The sequence below is a fragment of the Peromyscus leucopus genome, chromosome 6, assembly GCF_004664715.2.
Source record: "Peromyscus leucopus breed LL Stock chromosome 6, UCI_PerLeu_2.1, whole genome shotgun sequence".
NCBI lineage: Eukaryota > Metazoa > Chordata > Mammalia > Rodentia > Cricetidae > Peromyscus > Peromyscus leucopus.
This window is the reverse complement of record NC_051068.1, coordinates 95,438,633-95,460,177: the sequence shown is the minus strand read 5'-3', so window position 1 is coordinate 95,460,177 and position 21,545 is coordinate 95,438,633. Positions and strand designations below refer to the sequence as shown.

The following is a 21,545-nucleotide window of genomic DNA, read 5'->3' as shown; positions in this document are numbered from 1 at the left end:
ATAGATCTGGCAGAGGGTTAGTCTCTAGAAAATATATAGAACTAAAAAAATTGAACATTATGAAAACAAACAACCCAATTTAAAAAATGGGCTAGAGACTATACAGAGACAGATGAGAGCACAGGATGTGGGGCAAGGGAAACACTTATTCACTGCTGCTTGAACTAAAACTGAGACCACCGCTGTGGAAATCAGTGTGTCAATTGTGTCAAAGCTCAAATTCCATCCACCACAAGACCCAGCTCTACTGCTTTTGAGTATATACCCAAAGGACTCTAAATCTTACTACAGGGACACTTGCTCTTCCATGGTCATGGGTATTCTATTTGTTATAGACAGAAATTGGAAAGAGCCTTGATTCCATCAACTATGAATAGATGATAAAAATGCTGTACATTTATTTACACAGTGGAATGTTATTCAGCGGTTAAGGAAATGCAGTCATGAAATTTGCAGATAAATGGATAGAGCTAGAAACAGCCATCCTGGGGAAGGTAACCCAGACTCCCCCCCCAAAAAAAAAAATATTACATGGTTTCTCTTATATATGAATGGTAGCTTTTAAGCTTTATATATGTATATTTCTATCCAAATAACCGGAGGGTAGGGATCTTCCAATGAAGGGGAAATAGAATTTAGTGTTATAAAGAGATAAAGAGGAAACCAGACTAGGAGGATTAAATGGTGAAGGGGAATGGGAGGGCAAGATAAAGGAGGGAATTGTGGTGGTATTTGTTCCCCAAAATATTGTGTACTCTAATAAATTTATCTGGGGTCAGAGAACAGACAGCCACTAGATACAAAGGCTAGAAAATGGTGGCACTCACACCTTTAATCCTAGCATTCCAGAGATAGAAATCCCTCTGGATCTTTGTGAGTTCAAGGCCACATTGGAAATAGCCAAGCATGGTGACACACGCCTTTAATCCCAGAAAGCCAGCCTTTAATCCCAGGGAGTGGTGGTAGAAAGCAGAAAGATATATAAGGCGTGAGAACCAGAAACTAGAAGCATTTGGCTGGTTAGGCATTTGGCTGGTTAAGATTTTGGCTGGTTAAGCATTCAGGCTTTTGAGCAGTAATTCAGCTGAGACCCATTCCGGATGAGGACTCAGAGGCCTCCAGTCTGAGGAGACAAAACCAGCTGAGGATCCGGCGAGGTGAGATAGCTGTGGCTTGCTCTGTCTCTCTGATCTACCAGCATGGACCCCAATAACTCGCCTCAGGTTTGACTTTATTAATAAGAACTTTTAAGATTCATGCTACAGGGAATATGGCGAATGAAGGATAACTAACATTAATAGCCTTCTGAACTACCATATGAAACGTACTTCCATAGAAGTTTCCTAAAGTAAAAATATATGAACGGAAACTAAATGGATTCACTGTATTATGGGGAGAGAATGCCCCAACTAGACATCTTATGCCACCAAATAAAACCTCCAATGTTAGAAATGGGTTGCATCCTGTTGAGTCATTACAGAAAGGGCCCCATTAAACCCCCCTGTGAATTAAAGACTATTTCCAAGGCTATTGGTTATGTTAGTGAGGTCCTATTGCTGATGATACAACTTACATTATAGAACATGGAAATTGAAATTGAGCTGGTGCCCAAATAAAATCTTCACTCCGACTGACTAGCATTCATGGTTCTGAAGGGTACTTTGTATGCTAACAGAGAAGGAAAGTAAGCATCAATATAACCCAACTACAAACTTTGAGACCTACAACAGTGACCTGCCTGTAAGATATAGTGTAATAGTGGCACAAATGTTATGGGAGTAACCAATCACTTTTTTTTTTAAGTGTAAGGCTCACTTTATAAGTTGGAACTTATTCTGACACTGCTAAAGTGGCCAAGAATATGAGGCTAAATAGACCACAGGCCCTAGAGGGAACCTACTACTATTATTTTACTAAATGAAGATAGCAATAAAGTGATTCTTAGTGATATATTCCTATACCCATACATCACTGAACCCTTATCAAATAAGCTTCTTCTTGCAGTAAGTAGTAATTAACACAGAGACCCACAAGTGGACAATGAGCCGAGAATGAGACTTGGGAGCACTCAGCTGTAAATGAGATGTCTTTTTAAAAGCCCTCCCTTTAAGGCCCAGGAATCTATTCAGAAGAGGAGGCAAAAAGATGGCAAGACCCAAGGTGTTGGACAACTCCACGAAGACACAGCCTTCCAGACACAACAGGATTGAAACTCACAGACTGTGACAGCGCACACAAGACCATCAGTAGTTCAAATCAGACAAAATCCAAGCACAGAGAAGGGGAAGTAGCCCCAGAGTTCTAACCAAGAAGTTATTTGATACCTGCTGAGGAGGGGAAAAATCCATTTTCTCTAATGGGGTGTCCCTGGGTATATAAACCACACTTCAAGGCAGGCCCAATGCCCAGAAAGACCTGGCCAACACAAAATAAAGTTCTTGGGGGGGGGGTGCTTTTCATTTTTGTTTTTAAAAGTGAAGAGGGAGGGAAAGGGGAAGACAGGGAGGAAGAGAGAGAGAGGAAGAGAGAGAGAGAGAGAGAGGAAGAGAGAGGAAGAGAGAGAGAGAGAGGACATGAAATTGAGTAGTTAGAAAGATGAGAAAGGTCTGGGAGGAGTAGAGGAGGGGAAAAATATGATCCAAATATATTTTGTGGGAAAAAATTTAAGTTCCCTTTGAGTCTTTCTAGGTATTATCCTTTGCTTCTGGATGGCACGGGAATCTTTCCAGAATCTCACAGAGAATTTCTATGATGAAGGACAGTTGGAATTTTTCTCCAGAAGGTTTACTGCATGAGGCACCATTCCAACTGAGGTTGGGAAGAATGGGATTCAGTGGGGTAGATGGGGGAGGGAAATACCAGAGAAGAAGTAAAGTGAATTATGGGAGCATCCAGCATGAAAAGACCAACAGGGAGACAAGAGTACTTCATGAGCAGAGGCAAGCCCACAAAGCTTCGTGCCTCTAGACAGCGTGGACGGAGATACAGTACATGGGGGACATGGTGTTACTTCAGCTGCATTTATAAGATTAAAGACTGAATTGAAATGTGGCGAGATAAGAGGAGGAAATGCGGAGAATTCCACACTTTAAGACAGCTGCATAATTAATATTTTATCAGCATTGGGCTTTTCTTTCTTTCTTTCTTCCTTTTGGTGCTAGGGATTGAACTTAGGGCTTCACCCATGGTAGTCAAGTGGCCCGCCATTGAGATATAGTCCCAGACATAGCACTAATTCTGAAAAAAGAAAGAGTATGGAGAAGGTTGTGATTTAAAAAGTTATAAAAATGATTACACAGAACCAAAGGTTTGCTTAAGTCTCCAGTCTTAACCAGACAACCTGACATACAGACGTGGTAAGAAAAAGAGACCTTGTGAAACTAGCTTACGAAAACAATGACAAACATTACAAAATAATACTTCAACAGAATATAAAACATGGCCCATGAAACACAAATAACATGTAAAATACATTATAGGTTGTATGTTTACATATAATAGACAATGCACACAAAACATTCGTGAAGAGCCAAGCAGCAGAACATGAATGCTAGTCACAAGACAACGCACAACCCTTTAGATCAGAGAAACTCAGCTTTCCAGGTCACAGGTTCATACCAACCAGAGTGGTGGAGCAGGAAAATGGGTATTTTATACGTGCAAGGAGTCACAAGGCTTACCTCATCAATACTGTTCCTTAAACATTCAGCTGATAACATGCTGGAACAAAACAAGGTTTAAGGGAACAAGAGGCTGAGAGATCCAGGAAAGAGAATGTCTCTAAGAGGAGCCTGAAGGAAAGCCCGACACTGCTGTATGTACAGGCACAGAGCAGGTAGTTTAGGGTGACAGGAAACAGGGAAGTCCTGAATTGGGACATCTTAGGAAAAGAAGAACCCTAGAAAGTGTGTGAGAGTTATGAGCAGGGGTGAGGGGCGGAAACACGAGACTACATTAGAGCAAACAGTCTACGAAACAAAAGGAGGAATTAAGAAATGTGGGTGGAAACTCAAAGTTATACCACAAAAGCAATACAGGTATGTATAAGAGTAATTAAACATTAGAATTAACAGAAACATCATGGCTATAGAACAATATGTATATTAGCAACTTCAGCAATAAGTAAGAAAAAAAAAATCCAGATAGCAGGTCTAAGAAGACTGGGGAAGATGCAAGGGAGACCAAAGATGCTAAGATGGTCCTTGGTGAGCGATGGGATGGAGTGACGGCCACAGCTGGACAGCAGCAACTCGGAGCTTTATTTAATGATACAGCATCTCTCAAAGACCACTTTCTAACAGGGATGGAGCTTTCGAACACGGAAAATGGAAAAAGAAACAACTCGGAGAGAAACAGTTAATACAGTTACAAAACCAAGTTGTATGAACTGAATTTCAACTGTGCTCATTGACGATTCGGGGGAAAAACTTAACTATCTTTAAGAAACGAGCTTCGTGCTCTCTTTAGAAATCACACGTACCTGATTTCTTTTGTTCTCCAGCAGTGACGTTTCATAGAGCTGAGCGTTGTGAAGGACAATACCACAAAATGCCAAATAGGCAGCAAAGTCCTAGAACAGAGACGACAGCAGCCAGGTTGGAACTGCATGTAAAACTGTTTAGAAACAGTGCCTGAAGCCTAAAAGCACTTGCAGTTGAAATAAACATTAGATACCAAAATGTAGGTGCCTGTTATGCATAAAATTAGGAATTCACTGCAAACCGATCGTTAGCTAAATGGCACAACTAGCCCGTGACTGGGTGTTCAGTCTTCTTTATGTTATATGAAGAGGAGGAAAGAAATTGAGATGGGGACATTGCATAAAATTGCATTTTTTCTCTGTACAAGATTTGGTGTAGACTGTACATGACACTGAGACTCAAGCCTATGAGGAACCAAATACATAGGTTATAACTTATTATTGAAGCAAATGAAAACTCACATATTTAAGAGAATATTGTCCGTAACAAGTTAAGTGTTATGTAAGGTTGCAGATACTAGTTTAAACACATTTTTTTTAAGATTTATTTATTTTATGTATATGAGTGCTCTATCTGCACGCATGACTTTATGCCAGCAGAGGGCATTAGATTCCACTATAGATGGTTGTGAGCCACCATGTGGGTCCTGGGAATTGAACTCGGGACCTCTGGAAGAGCAGCCAGTGCTCTTAACTTCTGAGTCATCTCTCCAGCCCCCCAAATACATTCTTTTTAATATGAATCTAGAATCCTTATAATGCTGCAATAGGGTGATGTGCTCACAGTTAATGATTAAAGCAGTCATTAGATGGCATGATTTATTCATACCTATGGATAGATTTTTGTCAAGATGTGATACAGTCTAAATATGTATTAAGGGCAGTTTTATTTTAGCGGACTACAAATAGTGGACATAAAGTTTATCTAATAATCATATTTTTGTATCAGGTATCCAGATGTAATTAATAGCACAGAGGTATACTACTCTGACTTTGAAAGTTACCTCTTATCAATTAAAGTTACCTCTAGATCAATTAAAACACGGGAGCTAACACACGTCAACACTGCTACGTCACAGGAACAAAACTAACTGTCTTGTTTGAATGTCTTCCAAGCTCAAAAGCACCTGGTAGCAAAATGGCTTAGAGGGGTGGAGAGGCAGTGGGCTCTGACAAATGTACAATGCATGTTCAGTAGGAGAAATCACAAGGCGCTGGGGAACGAAGGTGTAAGCAGGGAGAGCTGGAAAGGAATCTTGTCGATGTGTGTGGAATGTATTCTGTAACAGTCGGATGGGAATGGTAAGGTAGCACCAATTGCCGTTCTCCTGGAAGCCAAATTCATATAACCCTTCCTGAACTTACACATTGGCTGCCCATGCAAAGCTTATAAAACTAGGAAATTTGCTTTACCAGGAGGAAAATGTCAGTGCTCAGCCAGTACAGGGTGCAGGGCTTAGAGCAAGCCGGGTTTGTTTTCTCCTCGAGGATGACCTTTTGTACAGCACTGATAGAAAGCACAAGGAGATCACTAAAGTACAGAGGGACCCTTTGTGTGCACCCAGCTCGGGGCAGGGCTTGCTGGTACCTCAGCGAGGAGAGAACTTGGGGTTCCTGCGACACTCAAGCACCCTCAAGTCAAATCAGTGATGTCATTAGCTGAAGAACTTCTTCTAAAATTCACATTTTTTCTCTTTTACTCTTAAAAAACGTGTTGTTGAGAATTTCAGAGATGAGTGCTCTATTTGCATCCTCCCCATCCCACCCTCTCATCTCCCCAGCTTCTCCCAGGCCCCTGTCTTAAATTCACAACCCTTCTTCCTTAATTATTACTGGTGCACACACCTGCACACCCAACCCCCCTACACACACAAATTCACATCATCTTTAAGCATAACTTTTTTTTTTAAGCAACCATGTCAGCAACGCCTAACCCCAGAGGTCATGTGCTATAAAGAGAACGTGTCTTTCTAAGCCGGCATCATGCCAAACTCAGGTACCTTTTCATCTTTTTCGGTGAACGTCCCACCATTTCCTGACTTCTTGTTGATGGCCTGGGCCACACCAACAACCTAGGATAAGAAGATAAAAGCGCACATGTTTTTCTGTTAGCTTCAATTGTTCAGAGTGAATGTGTTTACAGGGGATACCAGCTGTTCAAAAGCACAAAGCTGAAATGCTAAAACAAAACCCAAGTCCAGTCTTTTATTCTTAATAAGGGTAGTAATATTCCTAACTTCCTGGAGCCCAAACAGCCTGGGATTCTGGGACTTTACCTTGCATCCAGATTAAACTAGCTGGTAATTATGTTTTAAGTAAATATTTTGCATAGTTTTCAAGTTCAAAAAATTAGGAAAAAAATCCTTTATATTTCCAATAAAATATATAGTTCAACAAACATTTTACATTGATTTTGAATATTTCTAAAAGGCTAGGTGCTCACTTACTAAACACTTACTAAAAATGAAGCCGGGCCCAGCAGCCAGTTACAGAGGAATTCAGAAGAATCATTAGTGCACAAGAATTTCTCATGCAGGAATGTAACTCAGCTTCTTTTGAAACTTCTGGCCTTGAAAATTATTTGACCTTCAACAGAATTATTTTTGGGAAAAGAAGTTATTAAAAAACCAAAACAGGAATTAACAGGCGAAGCCTACTTTCACATAGGTCAGAAGGAATTTGAAAGATAAACTGTACTTAAGTTGGCCAAGCTAAACTTGGCCCGTATGCCTTGAGTTCCACAAAAGGTTAAGAAAGACTTGAAGAAACCTCTCATCCGTCAGCTCGGAGGGCCAATAGTCCTGTTCAGTTCTAGCTTCAGGTTGAGAAATTACTTCGCATTTATAACAACTTACAACTTACTTCAGCTTCCTCTTAATATGAATTCTATCGTTTCCTTCTTTTCCCAATTTAGTACCGTCAAAATAAACTATTTCTCCCTAAGTGCTCACACTTTAGGAAACGTAGCCTTAATTCTGTGTGGCAGGTTCATCTTTCTTTGTCCAGCTCACTCTAAGTTCCCTACCTACAAGAAATGATAGAAAACTCTCCTTAGGAGAACAGAGTAGAAAAGGGAAATCCATTCTCAGGGGATGCAGTTCTCTGATACTCCCAACACTCTTTTTCCTCCCCTTCTTTATTATATCATAAAAGGATAATATGCTTTTTTAAAAAGACAATTATTCATTTATCCTAACTGCCTTTGTTGCCCTGGGTTCGACTCACCCTGGCTTTCACGGGCTCCTTGTATGCTCTTAATGTTTCTAGATGCTCTAGTCTTAAGAGCAAAGGCCTGGGAAAGTTTTGTCCAGGTCAAGCACATCTGGTTTGTAGCTAGGCATTTTCACTCGAAACAGAAACGATGAGAACATCCTGAGGGTCGTGGAGCCTGAATATAGCAGTAGAAATCTAACCCAACTTTAAGTACTCACTCATTCACTTGTTCCAAAAGTGCTAAACAGCCTACTAAAAATCAAATAACAAAGACAGAAGAAAAGGTTACCAGGAAGAAGTTAAGAATTCGGTGGGCAAAGGATGATCCACGCAGAGCCAGTAGGCTGTGTGATGAGTTCTATGGTGCAGTTGCCCCATATTGAGGGCACAGTGGAGGGCACCTCTCAGAAAGGACAGTATGTTCACTCAAAAAACACACAGCTATTTAAAAACTGACCCCAAGTCAAATTATAGTAACCTTTTAGACCATCAGAATATTACCACAGATTGATAGTGAGATAAGTCAACATTGAAGTCTTAAATAAAACCAGCTGTACAACTCTGAAGTTAAGAGTTACCAAAACCATATTGTGATTTGATTAGGCTGTTGGAGTTCCCTGAAAATGAAGGCAAAGTCAGGCTAGGCCATTTGGTTCTCTGAGTTCCCAGGCTATCAACTATAGGAACTTTAAGCTGGTCAGCGGGCTACACAGTGGGTGCCTGTCAATGACTAGGACAACCAGGTAGATCTACAAGAGAAGATGGGTGGGTCAGGGAACATCAATTCCCAGTAGAATTGCAGACTCAGAATACTGCTGGATCCCCAGGGTTCCCGGTGGCTTCCATTTTAGTATCAGAGCACTTGGAACACGGCTTCTTCAGACACAGAATGGTCCCTGGGGCTCTCTCTTTATTAAAACCTGTGTCCCAATTTTTCTCTCCTTCCCCCTCCTCTTTCCTTATTCTCTCTCTCTCTCTCTCTCTCTCTCTCTCTCTCTCTCTCTCTCTCTCTCTCTCTCTCTCTTTCTCTCTGTTTTCTTGATTGAGATAGGGTCTCTCTCAGTCTGTAACCTAGGACACCTTTGACCATGGAGCAATCCTCCTGCCTCTACCTCTCATATGCCGAGCTTGCTGGCATGAGTCTCTACACCTTCCCTTTCAAATTAAGTTTTAATTTATGGTTTTACACTAGGGGTATTTATTTATAAATAAGCATTATTTATAACTGTGAGATTAAAAGTTTTCTTTCTGGTTAAACTATCGTTGAAGCTATTCTATATATATGAAACCCCTTTATTCGTTTTTCCCTTTTTCTTTCTTTAGAAACCAGTGTCTGCTGCTCATCCCTGAAGCTCCTAATTTGGACTGTAAGTTCACCCTCGGCCTCTTGTTCGTTCGTTGAGTTGCATGGTGTTGGGGTGAGAATCTGAACGTGCTGCCTGTGTGTGGTACAGGCTCCTGGCTCCTGGCTCACAGCTTAAGCAGAGGACAAGTTCCACCACTGCTTGTCTCGACTGCTGATGGAAATGAGCTCAGCTTATAGGTAGAATTTCACGGACAAGCCTTCTCACGGGGTTCACGTTAGACCCACTCGCCTCCGGTCCACAGATCCCGTTCTCACACGCTCCACATGGAATCTCAGACACTGTCGGCCCATTTGGCTTTTGGAAGCTTGCTTTCCTTACCTTGGGTTCCTCACTTGGCGTCAGGTATCTGTTGGTTTCCCTTCTCATTAAATTCACTTGTATAGTTTAAACCTTGCTTTTAGTAGCCTTTGCCCTTGGACCAGTTTGCAGAATGTTAGGATTTTTACATCAATTTTGTCTTCGGAAGTCAACCTGATGAGCTTCAAAACCTACTTTGTGTCCCCTAATTCCAAATATTTGCTATGCAGTTGTGCCCCAGAAGGAATCAATTCCAGGTCTCTTGCTGTTCAGATGCCAAAATCAAAGAATGCTAAGCTGCCTCATATAAAATGACACAGAGTTTGCATAAACATACACATATCCCCCACCTCCTTGAAATCACTCCTAGAGTACTTATAATGCATGATATATATGTGTGCTATTTTAGTAGTTGCTATATTGCACTATTTAGGGAAAAACAAAGAAAAGGATTGCATATATTCCAAACAAACCAATTTTTCTCAAATATTTTTATCTGAAGTTGGATAAATCCATGGAAGCAGAACGCACAGTTATAGAAGGTTGACTATATTTAATTTCTTCTAATAGTAAAGAAAGATATGTACTAAGACAATTTCATACAATGAGGTATTCCAACAAGAAATTACTCATCCGTTCTACTAACAAATGATTTTTCCACTACTCATCCTATGGACTTAGATGAGAAGCTGATTTGTTGGTTTTGTTTCAGTTAGGATGACTGTCTGAGTATAATATTTACATTAAAAATCAGGCAAGTGAGAGCTGGACAGACTGCTCAGCAGCTAACAGCATGGGCTGTCCTTTCAGAGGACACAATTTTCCCAGCTCCCACATGGCAGCTCACAACTCCAGTCTCAGGAGATTCAACACCCACTTTTGAACTCTGCAGGCATCAGCTGGTACACAGGCATATATGCAGGCAAAACACCCATACACATAAAATCAGTTTTTTAAATAAGCAAGCAGCTACATGCAGTAGCACATGTCAGTACCCCCAAGACTAGGAAGCCTAAGACAGGGGATCTGCTAAGATTTCAAGGCCAACCTGTGTTACATAGTGAGTTCCAGGTCTGGCAGGTATATGCAAGACCATATCTCATAAACAAACAAATAAATAAATAAATAAGTAGAATCCCCACCAAAACCAAACCAACCAACCAAACACCAGGTATTTCTCTCATGAGACTACTAGACCAGGAAAAAGAAAAACAGTGTGTATATGTATTTCTTCCTCCTTCCTCGGATGGATGACTATCTAAAAACAACATGGAATAAAACTACAGGTTACAAATAGAGAGTTGGGACTATAGCTCAGTGATAGATGGTCTGTCTGCCATGAACAAGGCACTTGGTTCAGCTCTCGGTGTTGCAGGGACAAAAGAGAGAAGAGGTACAGTGTTTATCTATAGTCACAGAGCTAATCAAGGACAAAAAGACGTCAGCAGCCGGAATTTCAAGTCCAGAGCAAAACCAGCGGCATCCCTCTCCCTTCTTGGGTGGCCATCCAGGTGTTCCCTCCCGTCTGCTACCGACAGCCCTGAGGACCAATGAGTCCGTTTTCTTTAGATGAAATAGTTACTTTGTAGGGCTTACTTTGTTGTCGTTTGGTTTTTGAGACAAAGTCTCTCGGTATGTTTTATAGCTTAGGCTGGCCTGGAACTTACTATGTAGCCAAGGCTGGCCTGGAAATGTTGATCCTCTAGCCGCCTCGCCTAGAGTACTGAGATTACAAGCATGAACTAGATCCAACTTTTATATTTTTGGTTGTGAGCCTAGCCTTTAACGGCTGAGCTATCCCCCCAGCCCTAGATCCACCTTTTATTGCAAATATATGTTCAGACTTCCCATCCGAGAGTCAAGGCCCTGCAGATGGCAGGTTCATTACTGGGAAGCCACTTGCTTGCTGCCTAGCTGGGGCCCTGCGCTATGTTTTCAAGCAGAAAGGAGCCTCTAGTGTGCCGCACTCCCACAGCACGGACAGATATCATGTCCCTACAGGGTAGATTCTCCTTTAGAAATGCCTTGAGTCTCTCTGGGTGAGCAATGGGAAATGTGACAGCTGGCTGTTCCGGAGACGACCCATCACTGTCACAGACAGCAACCTCTTATTCAGTAAGTGGCTACTCCCAGACATTTACTAAGGTCACATATCAATCTCAATACATCACTCTGTTTCAGTTTCCAGCGGATGCTCCACATGGAATCAAAACACAAAGGAGGAAGGGAAGCCACTGCAAATCCTGACATTCCTCCCTCCTGGCCATATAAGGCCTCATGTAAGATAGTCTAACCTGAGCCAAAAGCCACATCACCCCCAAGAAACTAGAACACAGAAACATAATGTAAATACAACAACAATAATATCCAGTAACACATAAACTCGTGGAGAGTTCACCCCAGTGTTCTTTTCAAAATTTCATTTACTCTCTAAATTAATGGGTTTCTTTGGAGCTGGGACATTTATTCCCGGCCCAAAGGGAGAAATAAGCATATGATAAAGTTTTCCCATTAATAAAAGAACAGTGAGGGCATTGGTTAGTTTTCTTGTAAATACCCGACAAGAAGTAGCACAAGGGGCCAGAGGTAACTGATGAACTGTGATGTGGAAATGTAGGCAAACACAAACCCTTTCCTCCCCAACTTGCTTTTGGTAATGCTGTTTCATCACAGCACTAGAAAATCTAACTAAGACACATCTCTTTCTCTCGAAATTCAGCCTCTGAGGCTAATTTTCTCTTTACGGTAGAGAAGAAAGTAGATTATTAGATATTAAAATGTAGTTGGATTTTAAAAAGGAACATGGGTCGTGAAAAAGAAAGTAGATTATTAGATATTAAAATGTAGTTGGACTTTAAAAAGGAACATGGGTCGTGAAAGTTGACAAAGCACTTTCCCTATGTAACTTTAGTTCTTAGATGAATATAGAGGTTGGCACACATATCTGTTGAGAGTTGTAATTTCATTGACAATAACTTAAAGAATTTATGGAAAACATCAAAATATATCAAGGGGTCTAATTATACAGTGTTGGGCCAAATGTTGCACAAAGAAATTGTTTATTCATATCTGCAATTGGTTCCAGATCCTTAACACCCACCACTAAGGGCTACACAAAACTCATCACAATTCAATTTATAAATGATCTGTAAAATTAAAAATGCAATACTCTCCAACAAGCATTTGCGCGGTTACAGAAGGCACCAAGGAAGTTAAATCTTCTGTTGAATGGAGGACAGCATGAAGCAAATTTTCTTTTTTTTTTTGGTTTTTCGAGACAGGGTTTCTCTGTGTAGCTTTGCGCCTTTCCTGGAGCTCACTTGGTAGCCCAGGCTGGCCTCGAACTCACAGAGATCCGCCTGGCTCTGCCTCCCGAGTGCTGGGATTAAAGGCGTGCGCCACCAACGCCCAGCATGAAGCAAATTTTCTAAGCATTACAAATGAGGACAAATCATTTGGGTCACAGAAGGCAATGTTAAATGAATCCTCAAGTCTGCCTTGTTTCTACACTTCCTCTTCACTCTGGATCCATGGTGTAGATGCAAACAGTTCACCTATTAGACTGTTTTTCATCTGCTATTCTTAGGAAATGTCCCTAGCCTCCTTGGGAAAGTGGTTAACGTCCTTTGTAAAAGAGCACTTGTTTATTATTTAAGTGCTAATGTGGAAAAGCGAAGGATCTTCACCAGCACAGAGTCCAGTCCAGAACAAATAGAAACTGCTCCGAGCACTTCTATTTTGTTTCTAAAACAAACCTACAAGAAAGAGCACTGTGGGGGAATCAGCTCAGGGGACAATCTAAAAGGTTTTCAAAGCTAGCCAGCTCTTTAAGACTAAAATAGACTTAGACCAACCGACAGTCCACTAATAAACTTTGCTGGTTCTTGTAATTATACTTTCCTAAGAATTGAAGAGTTATAGGTATACCACTGTAACATTTTATTTGAACCAAATTTCTTGGTCAAATTGGAGAAAGTCTGCCGTGTTAAGACAGGCATAGACCACAGGATGGATCTTCTGTCTGTGCCTTCGGGATGGAACAGGCACCCATGTGCAGATCATGGGAGCAGGTGTTTCTTGCTGTCCTAAGGCTGTGGGCAAAGACACAGATGAACACAGCAGCAGCCTCTCAGCCTTGCTCTGCCAGCTCTCAGAGGCTCGGCCCAGACTGTCATGTGAGTGCTGGACCCATGTAACATCCACCTCGTACAGATATTCTGCTTCTGGTGCACAAGCCCTCACAACCCAAAAGGAAAAACTAAAAAGCAAGTATTTTGCTTGCTTCTTTAAAATTTATTATTATTGTTGTTGTTTTTGAGATAAGATCTCTCTAGGTAACCCAGGCTAGTCTTGAACTGATAATCCTCCTGTCTCCACTCCAGACTGCTGGACTTAGAGATGTGCACCACCACAGTTCAGTTTCCCATTTACTTTTCATGTCTCTGCTCCTTAGGCCAGGATCTGCATATTTCAATGACTCAACCACTGAATGGGGAAAAAAAGAAGAAATAAAAAGGAAAGGAAAGGGCATGACTGCTCCTAGGTATGGTGGAGGAGAAGGCTTATTGTAGATAAAAGGGAGAGCATAGCCAGAGGCAGAGACATCTGGGAGAGTCCAGAGTAGACAAGACCCTGAGCCGTGTGAGGAGAGGGGGAGGGGAGACCAGGTGCAGCAGCCAGGAGGCCCAAAAGAGCTGAAAAAGATCAGATAACCAAAATGGTTGATTATATAGGAAGGACAGCTGGGGTGAAGACAGCCCAGCCCTGGGGCTGGAGAAATTTAGTGTAGGAGGAGGGGCATGCCAGCCAGGAGGGCCCTGTGACAGGTAGGGTCTGAACAACCAGAGAGAACTTGGTGGCCGGTGTCTGCCGTGATATGTTAAAAGGCACCTCAGCCATTTGCCCCACTTTGAAACCAAACAACCATGGCCTATCCAACAAAGACTGGGCGTTAGAGAAAATCATGAGAATATATATATATATATATATATATATATATATATATATATATATATAGTTTTGTTTTTCGAGACAGGGTTTCTCTGTGTAGCTTTGCGCCTTTCCTGGAACTCACTTGGTAGCCCAGGCTGGCCTCGAACTCACAGAGATCCACCTGGCTCTGCCTCCCGAGTGCTGGGATTAAAGGCGTGCGCCACCAACGCCCGGCATATGAGAATATTTTTAAATAATCCCGCATAGGTCAAAAAGTTTAAATTCTACAAAGCACTTACTTTTGCATATTGTGGTTTGAATTACATGTCTTCATGCCTTATTTTGTGACTCAGGCATGCATTAAGTGGCTTTAATTCATCTAAGTATTTATCTCACGGAAACTGGCGGGTGCTTTTTTTCAGCATTTGCCCGATTTGATAATGTCCTGCCTGCTGTCCCCTACTCACCCCTCCCCACAGGAATGACAGACAAAACAGCAGTAAGCTCCAAGTGATGAGTCTCTCAGTAAGAGTTGGTATCTAGGTTCGGTCCCTGTAAATACGTTTCAAGCATGTTACAAGAAACAGTATTCCAGGGAAGGGCACTGTTTCAGAAATAGGCCATCTGGTCCAGTGGCAGCTAAATTCTCTGTACTTCTTTACTAAACATAAGAGAATTCTGTCTGCTTACATAAATAACTAACGCAAGTGACTAAAATAAAACCGTCTCAAGTGCCTTTGCCCGAAAAAATCCAGAATGAAGTCTGAATGAAATTTAATAGCAGGCCTGAAAAGCAGACTTGCATTTCTATCTTCAGTTTGCTTTGTTGGCATATCTTGGTTGCTCTCGGGGGCACATTGGCCCAGCTCAGGGCAAAACCTTCCCGTGACTCTTAGTTGGTTCCTCTTTTGACATCTGAGAATGCGTCTCTCTGCCCCTTCCTTCCTTCCTTCTCTCATCTTTTGAGAGGAGTCTTTGCATTAAGTGACGTCACGCTGAGGAGCCTCCGGAAGACAAGCAGGTCTTCTGGCTATGCCCACATTCCCATCCTGTGCCTTCCCAGGCAAAGTAATTTCAGTGGAGAAAGAGTCCAGCTGTCATCAACAGCAGAATTCCAAGTAGTCTCTTTTCCGCACCGTGACTGCACAGTCCAAGTGCGTGCTTGTGGATGTTGGTTTGCAAGTTTCTAGTTATGGGACTTTGACCAAGACCCCGAAATGGTCCAGTCTTCGTGTCCTCGTCGTTTAAGAGGGAATAAGGTGACTGCTTCCAGGGGTGTTAAGGAAATGGCAGGCTTCTAGAACCATCCCCACAGTAGTTACTCCAGAAACACCACTCGTGGCAACTGTTTTCTACACCTAAGACAATTCCTCCCCGAGTCCCGTTCCACGCCGCTTGTCCACTCTCATCCACAACCTGGACAGCTCTTTTGATTGGTTTTTGTTTCTGGCCATTCATTTGCCTCTGGCCAAGAGCTCTTCGACCCTTCTGAAATAGAATATTTTAGCTTCCTCAAGCTTCACTAGTTTCGTTTTGTTTTTGTAACCCATTAACCCCTATCTTAAGAGGAAATGAGGAGAAGAGGGAGGAATACAAAAACTTATTCTCTACGCTGTGCAAGGAGCTATGATCCCGGCTTCTGAAATGATGTTGCTATATCCATTACATCAATGGATTATAACGTAATATACTATTATACTAGATAATATTACAACATTATTGAAAAGGACTACTGAAAATTTCAATTTGCCGAAATATCTCACAAGAAAAGAGCCTGGGGCTGGCCAGATAGCTCAGCAAGTAAAGGTGCTTGCCGCTAACCCTAAAGACATGGGTTCAATTCCTGGGACCCACACAGTGAAAGGAGAGAACCAAGTCCTAAAAGCTACCTTCTATCTCCATGTGTATATTTGTACACTCACATGCATGCATGTACACACACACAGACAGACAGACAGACAGACGAACGGATGGACGAACGAATGGATGGATATAAATAAATGAATGAATGAATAAATAAATAAATAAATAAATGGATGGATGGATGGATGGATGGATGGATGGATGGATGGGAAAGAGGCAATTTTCAGGATTTTAATGACTCCTAAAAGTCTTCCAGAATGTCCAGGCCTATGTCAGAGCACAGACTTCAGTATATAATACACAACTGCTCCATTCATGCAGCTGCCAGAACTAGTTCCCTTGAAAAACTGCTGTCACTGAAAAGTATACAATATTTTATAAACAAGAGATAAACAGTAATTCAATGACCATGGCTCTTTTCTGGTAAATAACTAGAATGGGTGATAGCGTAACCCGAACAACTTAAACAAAAACAAGGCAAATCCATTCTGCCTCAATTACAGGACAAAAGAACAGAAAGCCATTTTTCTTTTAAAGTTCACAGTTAGAGGCTAGCAAACAGACTGACAGAGTCCAGGGCTATCCCACTGTCATCCGGGCCCACCTGATTCCAGGTGGTTAGTGACAGCCTCTGGCTTCTCTCTCATTCCTTCTCCTACAGGTTCCATTACTGTTACTTAGCCGTGTTCCTTCAAAAAGCACTGGCTGGTGTCTCCTGACGTTTCCACAGTGTCAAAAAGCATGCCTGGCCCTCTGCCTGGAGGGCGCAGCTCTGGAGGTGGGTCTTTATTACCCCACTCTGCAGAGAAGGGAACTGAAGGTAAAGGGATTAACCCGGATTAGTCATTCAGGAAGCAATAAGACGGGCTTCAAGCTCAGAGCAAACAAGCTTTACAATTATCCCTGAAAGCCTCACTGGGCCTGTAAATTTTCGTGTAAAGGTTTTTTGAGAGACTTCTGGTATGTTAGTAGTCGCAAGGCTGCCTCTCCCTGATGTGATAAAGGAGAAAAGAAATATCTAAAAAAACAAAACAAAACAAAACATTTCTTTCACACTGTTCAAGGAAGGAGAAGAAGGGCTTTGGGACTCCACAAAGGCGAAGATAGAAACACGTGGAGGAAAAGATTAGAACCGCACCGAAAAGCAAACCACGTCAGGCAGCTCCAGCCAGGCTCCCTGGTAGGAGGCAGCCGACGCCTCATCCCAAAGGTGAATAGAGACAGGCAGTCCTGGCCTCGGGACAAGCCACAGCCTCGCAAACCCCAAAAGCAGTTGTGGGTTTTGGTCCAACAGCGATTCCTCCTCATGCAGAAGGGTCAGTAGTGGAGTGTAGCAGAGAAGGCCACTGCATGTGACTCAGAGGGCCGTGGCCAGGCACACCCTAACAGAGAACCTGTCATTTAAAACTTAGCCACCTTAAGGGCCTGACAAGGAATCCCCACAAGTCCGAGAGCTTCAGTGTAACCGGCAATCGTCCAAAATGAGAAACCCTCGAGGAATCAATAATGGAGGGGGAGAGGGGGAGACCAGAGGAAAGGGTGCAGTTCGCAGGGGACTTGCCTCAGGCAGCCAAGTGCTGGGCATCTGTAGTCCCGACAGCTTTGGGGAGAGGCGGGGTCATTAACTGAGGCCAGCTGGTCATTCTACCTGCATCCACCTAGCTCCCTTCGATGCTGTGGAGTCTGAGAAGTCCAAAACCCCAGGCGTCTTCTTGACGTTCATTTACATTCCTCCAGTAGAACGACAAGTAACAAGCACACACCTCAGTACTACGGCTGCTTCTCACATTCATTCTGGAGACACACCCTAACCAGGGTGTGCGTGATGTGAGAAGTCTTAGGAAGCTAGGAGCACTGGCCCAGCCCGCATATTGAAAAGCTAAGTATGCCTGTAAGAGGAAATGAAGGGACGTTCTTAAAAGGAAGACAGGTCTGGTTGACATCAGACCCTTGTTGGATACAAATCCAATGCTAGGATAAACCCTAAGAAAGGCACGAGTTTTTATTCGGCTGTCCCACTGCCCATGCAGACAATTCTGTGCTATGCATTTGTAGTTAAGACTGATGAAGACAAGCACAAGGTTTATGGGAGCACACAGTGGGCTTGGAAAACACATCGGCACCCAGAATCTCTATGGACCTTGTGGTGGTTTGGATCAGACATGTCTCCCATAGGCTCGGTCCCCAGTTGGTAGTGCTATTATTATTTGTGGAGGCTCTGGGGAGGTCAAGCATGTCGGTGGAGGCAGCCTTGCCCTGCTTTCTGGGTCACTTTCTCTGCTTTGTGCTTGAGTTTGAGGATGTGATCTCTCAGCTTCCCACTCTGGCTGCCATGCCCCACCCACCATTGTAGACTCTCCCTCTGTTAACACAAACCAAAATAAAACTTCTTCCTCACATTATCCTTGGTCAAGATGTTTTACCATAGCATCAGAAAACAGGTAATACAGATGTTATGGTTTACCTGGTGTTAAAGGTTAATTTTATATATCAACCTCTTTTAGTGAGCCTGGACAGCAGGTACAACCATTTCTGGGTGTGTCTGTCAGAGTGTCTCAGGAAGGAATAGCACCTGAATCAACCGATCCATGAAGAACATTCCTCACCTGCCATGCATGTGGGCACTACCAATGCATGTGGGCACTGACCAGTCCACTCAGGGTCTGGGTAGACCAGACAGGCAGAGGCCGAGGCAAATTGCCCTCACTCCTCAAGCTGAGCTGACCACCTCCCAACTCCATGCATCAGAACTCTGGGCCCTAAGACCTTTGGATTTGATCCTACATAGAAGCCCCCAAGGTTTTAGGCCTTAGGTCTCACAGTGATTTACACCACCCCCTGTAATAATTCTCTGGGTTAATGAAGGAAGATGATTGGTTTCTTGGCCTCCAATTCCCATAATAAATCTCAGCTCTATCCATAAGCATCCTATCGACTCTCTTTAAAACCATGATTCATTCAACTGTCAATCTTTCAAAATCCCCAAGTTGATTGTAATGTGACTTCAGATTTGAGAATGTACAATTGGAACATTCAGTTTAATTGACAATCTACTATTTTTTTCATAGACATGTAAAATGAAGAGGGAACAGAGAGCTAACAGAATCCAAATCTTCTAGCTAGGTGAAATACACAATATTTTCACACACCTGTTATAATTTCACATCTAAATATATGTCATTGAAATTAGCTATGATCTCTAGGCATTCAAAATTATAATGTAGACCCGAAGAAATCAACTGATAACCGTAGCAACTGGATGATTATTTGTGAAATAAGCATTATTTAGACAATAACATACAATGTGAAATAAATCCATTAGCATTCCTATCCATTAGATAAGAAGTGAAATGTATACAATTTGTTTCCCAATTAATGGTCATGGGCAAGTTTCTAATCAGTATTCAACCCTGTAACTATAGTTAAAAAAAACTCAAGCAGAACATTTAAGTGTTTATATATTAACTTAAATGATAATTGTCACTATAGTGTTCAGAAATGTGCAGAGTAAAAAATAGTTTCAAAACAAAAAAATATTTAGAAGTGACCTTTTATAGGAAATGCAAAATTGGCTTACCTCTTCTCTGTGGTTCTTAATTGGCATACAAAGAATACTTTGTGTCCTGTACCCTGTAATTTGGTCAACTTCTGCATTGAACCGAGGATCCTGGGAAGGAAAGAGAAATCCAATTTATTGGCCTACCTGTACAAAGATTGATTTGATTTTTCTCATACATTAGATTAGAGAAATCTAACCTTTGACTTTCCTTGTTACTATTGAGTAATGATTTTGTCATTATGAAGGGCATCAAATCAGGTAAGCCCCTAACATTTGACAAAGATAAATATAAGGGCTGTTCTGGGGTTCCAGTGTTTATGAAAACTAAGTGCCCCATCCCAAACCAAGATTTTATCAACTGTTCCAAACTAAATGGCAGACAAATATTTAGAGAGTTTTATGGTTGAAGAAAAAGCAGCATCTTTGACCTCTGACGAAAATTGTCTGACTCCATCTGTCTACTGTCCGCTGTTAACTGTGTCACTCACAGAAAAGCAGCTCTGTCCTAAAACCTTTCCAACAAATGACGTAATTTCCAGTGTAAGGGTTGTTCTACACATTCACAGTACCCTGTCAGGATAACAAAACAAAGAAAATTATGGGGAAGTGGAAAAGAAAAGGAGCCCCTCATCCTGGAGTCTGGCTAAAGCCTCTGGCCAGCTGGATGGAAACCTCCAATTCTAGAACAAATAACACTTTCCATAAAAACTATTGGCATAAAATTAATATTAACTTCATAAACAGCTATCTTTTGTTAAAGTAGCAATGACCTAGGCCTGAATGTATTTGATTTTTTAGTCCAGAAATCTGTTAATTTTGCTTACCCTAAAGATACCTTCCTGCATTCCTGTAGATAAGACCCTAACCTTATCAGCTGTCATCCTGTAGGTGCCCAGGAAGAGCCACTCAGGGGCCTCCTAGAGGTTTCTTAACAACTCTTTGAAGACAGTAACCTCAAGCCCCCCCCCATCCTGTATGTGACTGTCTAACACACAGTGAGCCCTCCTCCTCCGTGGGTGCCCCGTGCCCACACTCCTGGGCACATCTCACTTTCTTCTGAGTGCCTCTCTTTCTCTTCACCCTTATGCTTAAGCTCATGCACAAAGAGTTTTCTTAAACCTCCACTCCGCATCATAAACTGGCTGGTCCTAAAATTCTTGTCTGCATCAAAGCCACAGATCCTTGCTTGGTTTTAAAGTGTAGGGAAAGTCTTCTGGCTGCCGAAGGCGTCAGCGGGCGAAGGCGTCAGCGGGGGAAGGGGGTGGGGGGTGTTGGCTCTGCCCTCCAACGTGCTGCTGCTTCTACAGGGGTGTTCGTAAGGATTCTGTTAGCACTTGAATCTCTTGGCTTTTAAAAAAACTTTAATTGTATGGGTAAGCGTGTGCGCCTATAAAAGCCAGTGCCCAAGAAGGCCAGAAGGCACCAGATGCCCCGAAGCTGGAGTTAGAGCAGTTGTGAACTCTCTGATGTGGGTGTCAGGAGCTGAACAAACTCCAGTCCTCTGCATGGGCAGCAGCTGCCGAGCCCCATCTTTACTTTTGTTGTTGTTGTTTTATAATTGTATGGTTGGAGTCACCACAACACGAAGAACTGTATTAAAGGGTCACCGCATTAGCAAGGTAGAGAGCGTAGGTCCTAGGAGGGTTTTTTTTTTTAATATTTATTTATTTTATGTATATGAGTGGCCTGTCTTCATGCACACCAGAAGAGGGAATCAGATCTCATTACAGATGGTTGCAATGGGAGCCACCATGTGGTTGCTGGGACTTGAACTCAGGACCTCTGGAAGAGCAGCCAGTGCTCTTAAGCACTGAGCCTTCTCTCCAGCCGCACC

General features: G+C 42.3%; 1 protein-coding gene across 4 annotated transcripts in view; it reads right to left on the bottom strand.

The window, feature by feature from the left end:
- Window positions 1-21,545, bottom strand: part of Pde5a (phosphodiesterase 5A) — a 192,900-nt gene that overhangs the window by 92,503 nt on the left and 78,852 nt on the right. For all 4 annotated transcript variants that reach the window (XM_037207047.1, XM_037207046.1, XM_028881454.2 and 1 more), the window contains exons 3-5: window positions 19,730-19,819; window positions 6,481-6,552; window positions 4,481-4,570 (exon numbers count right to left, since the gene is read on the bottom strand). In XM_037207047.1, the coding sequence (XP_037062942.1) occupies window positions 4,481-4,570; window positions 6,481-6,552; window positions 19,730-19,819 (252 nt within the window). The remainder of the gene's footprint in view (window positions 1-4,480; window positions 4,571-6,480; window positions 6,553-19,729; window positions 19,820-21,545) is intronic.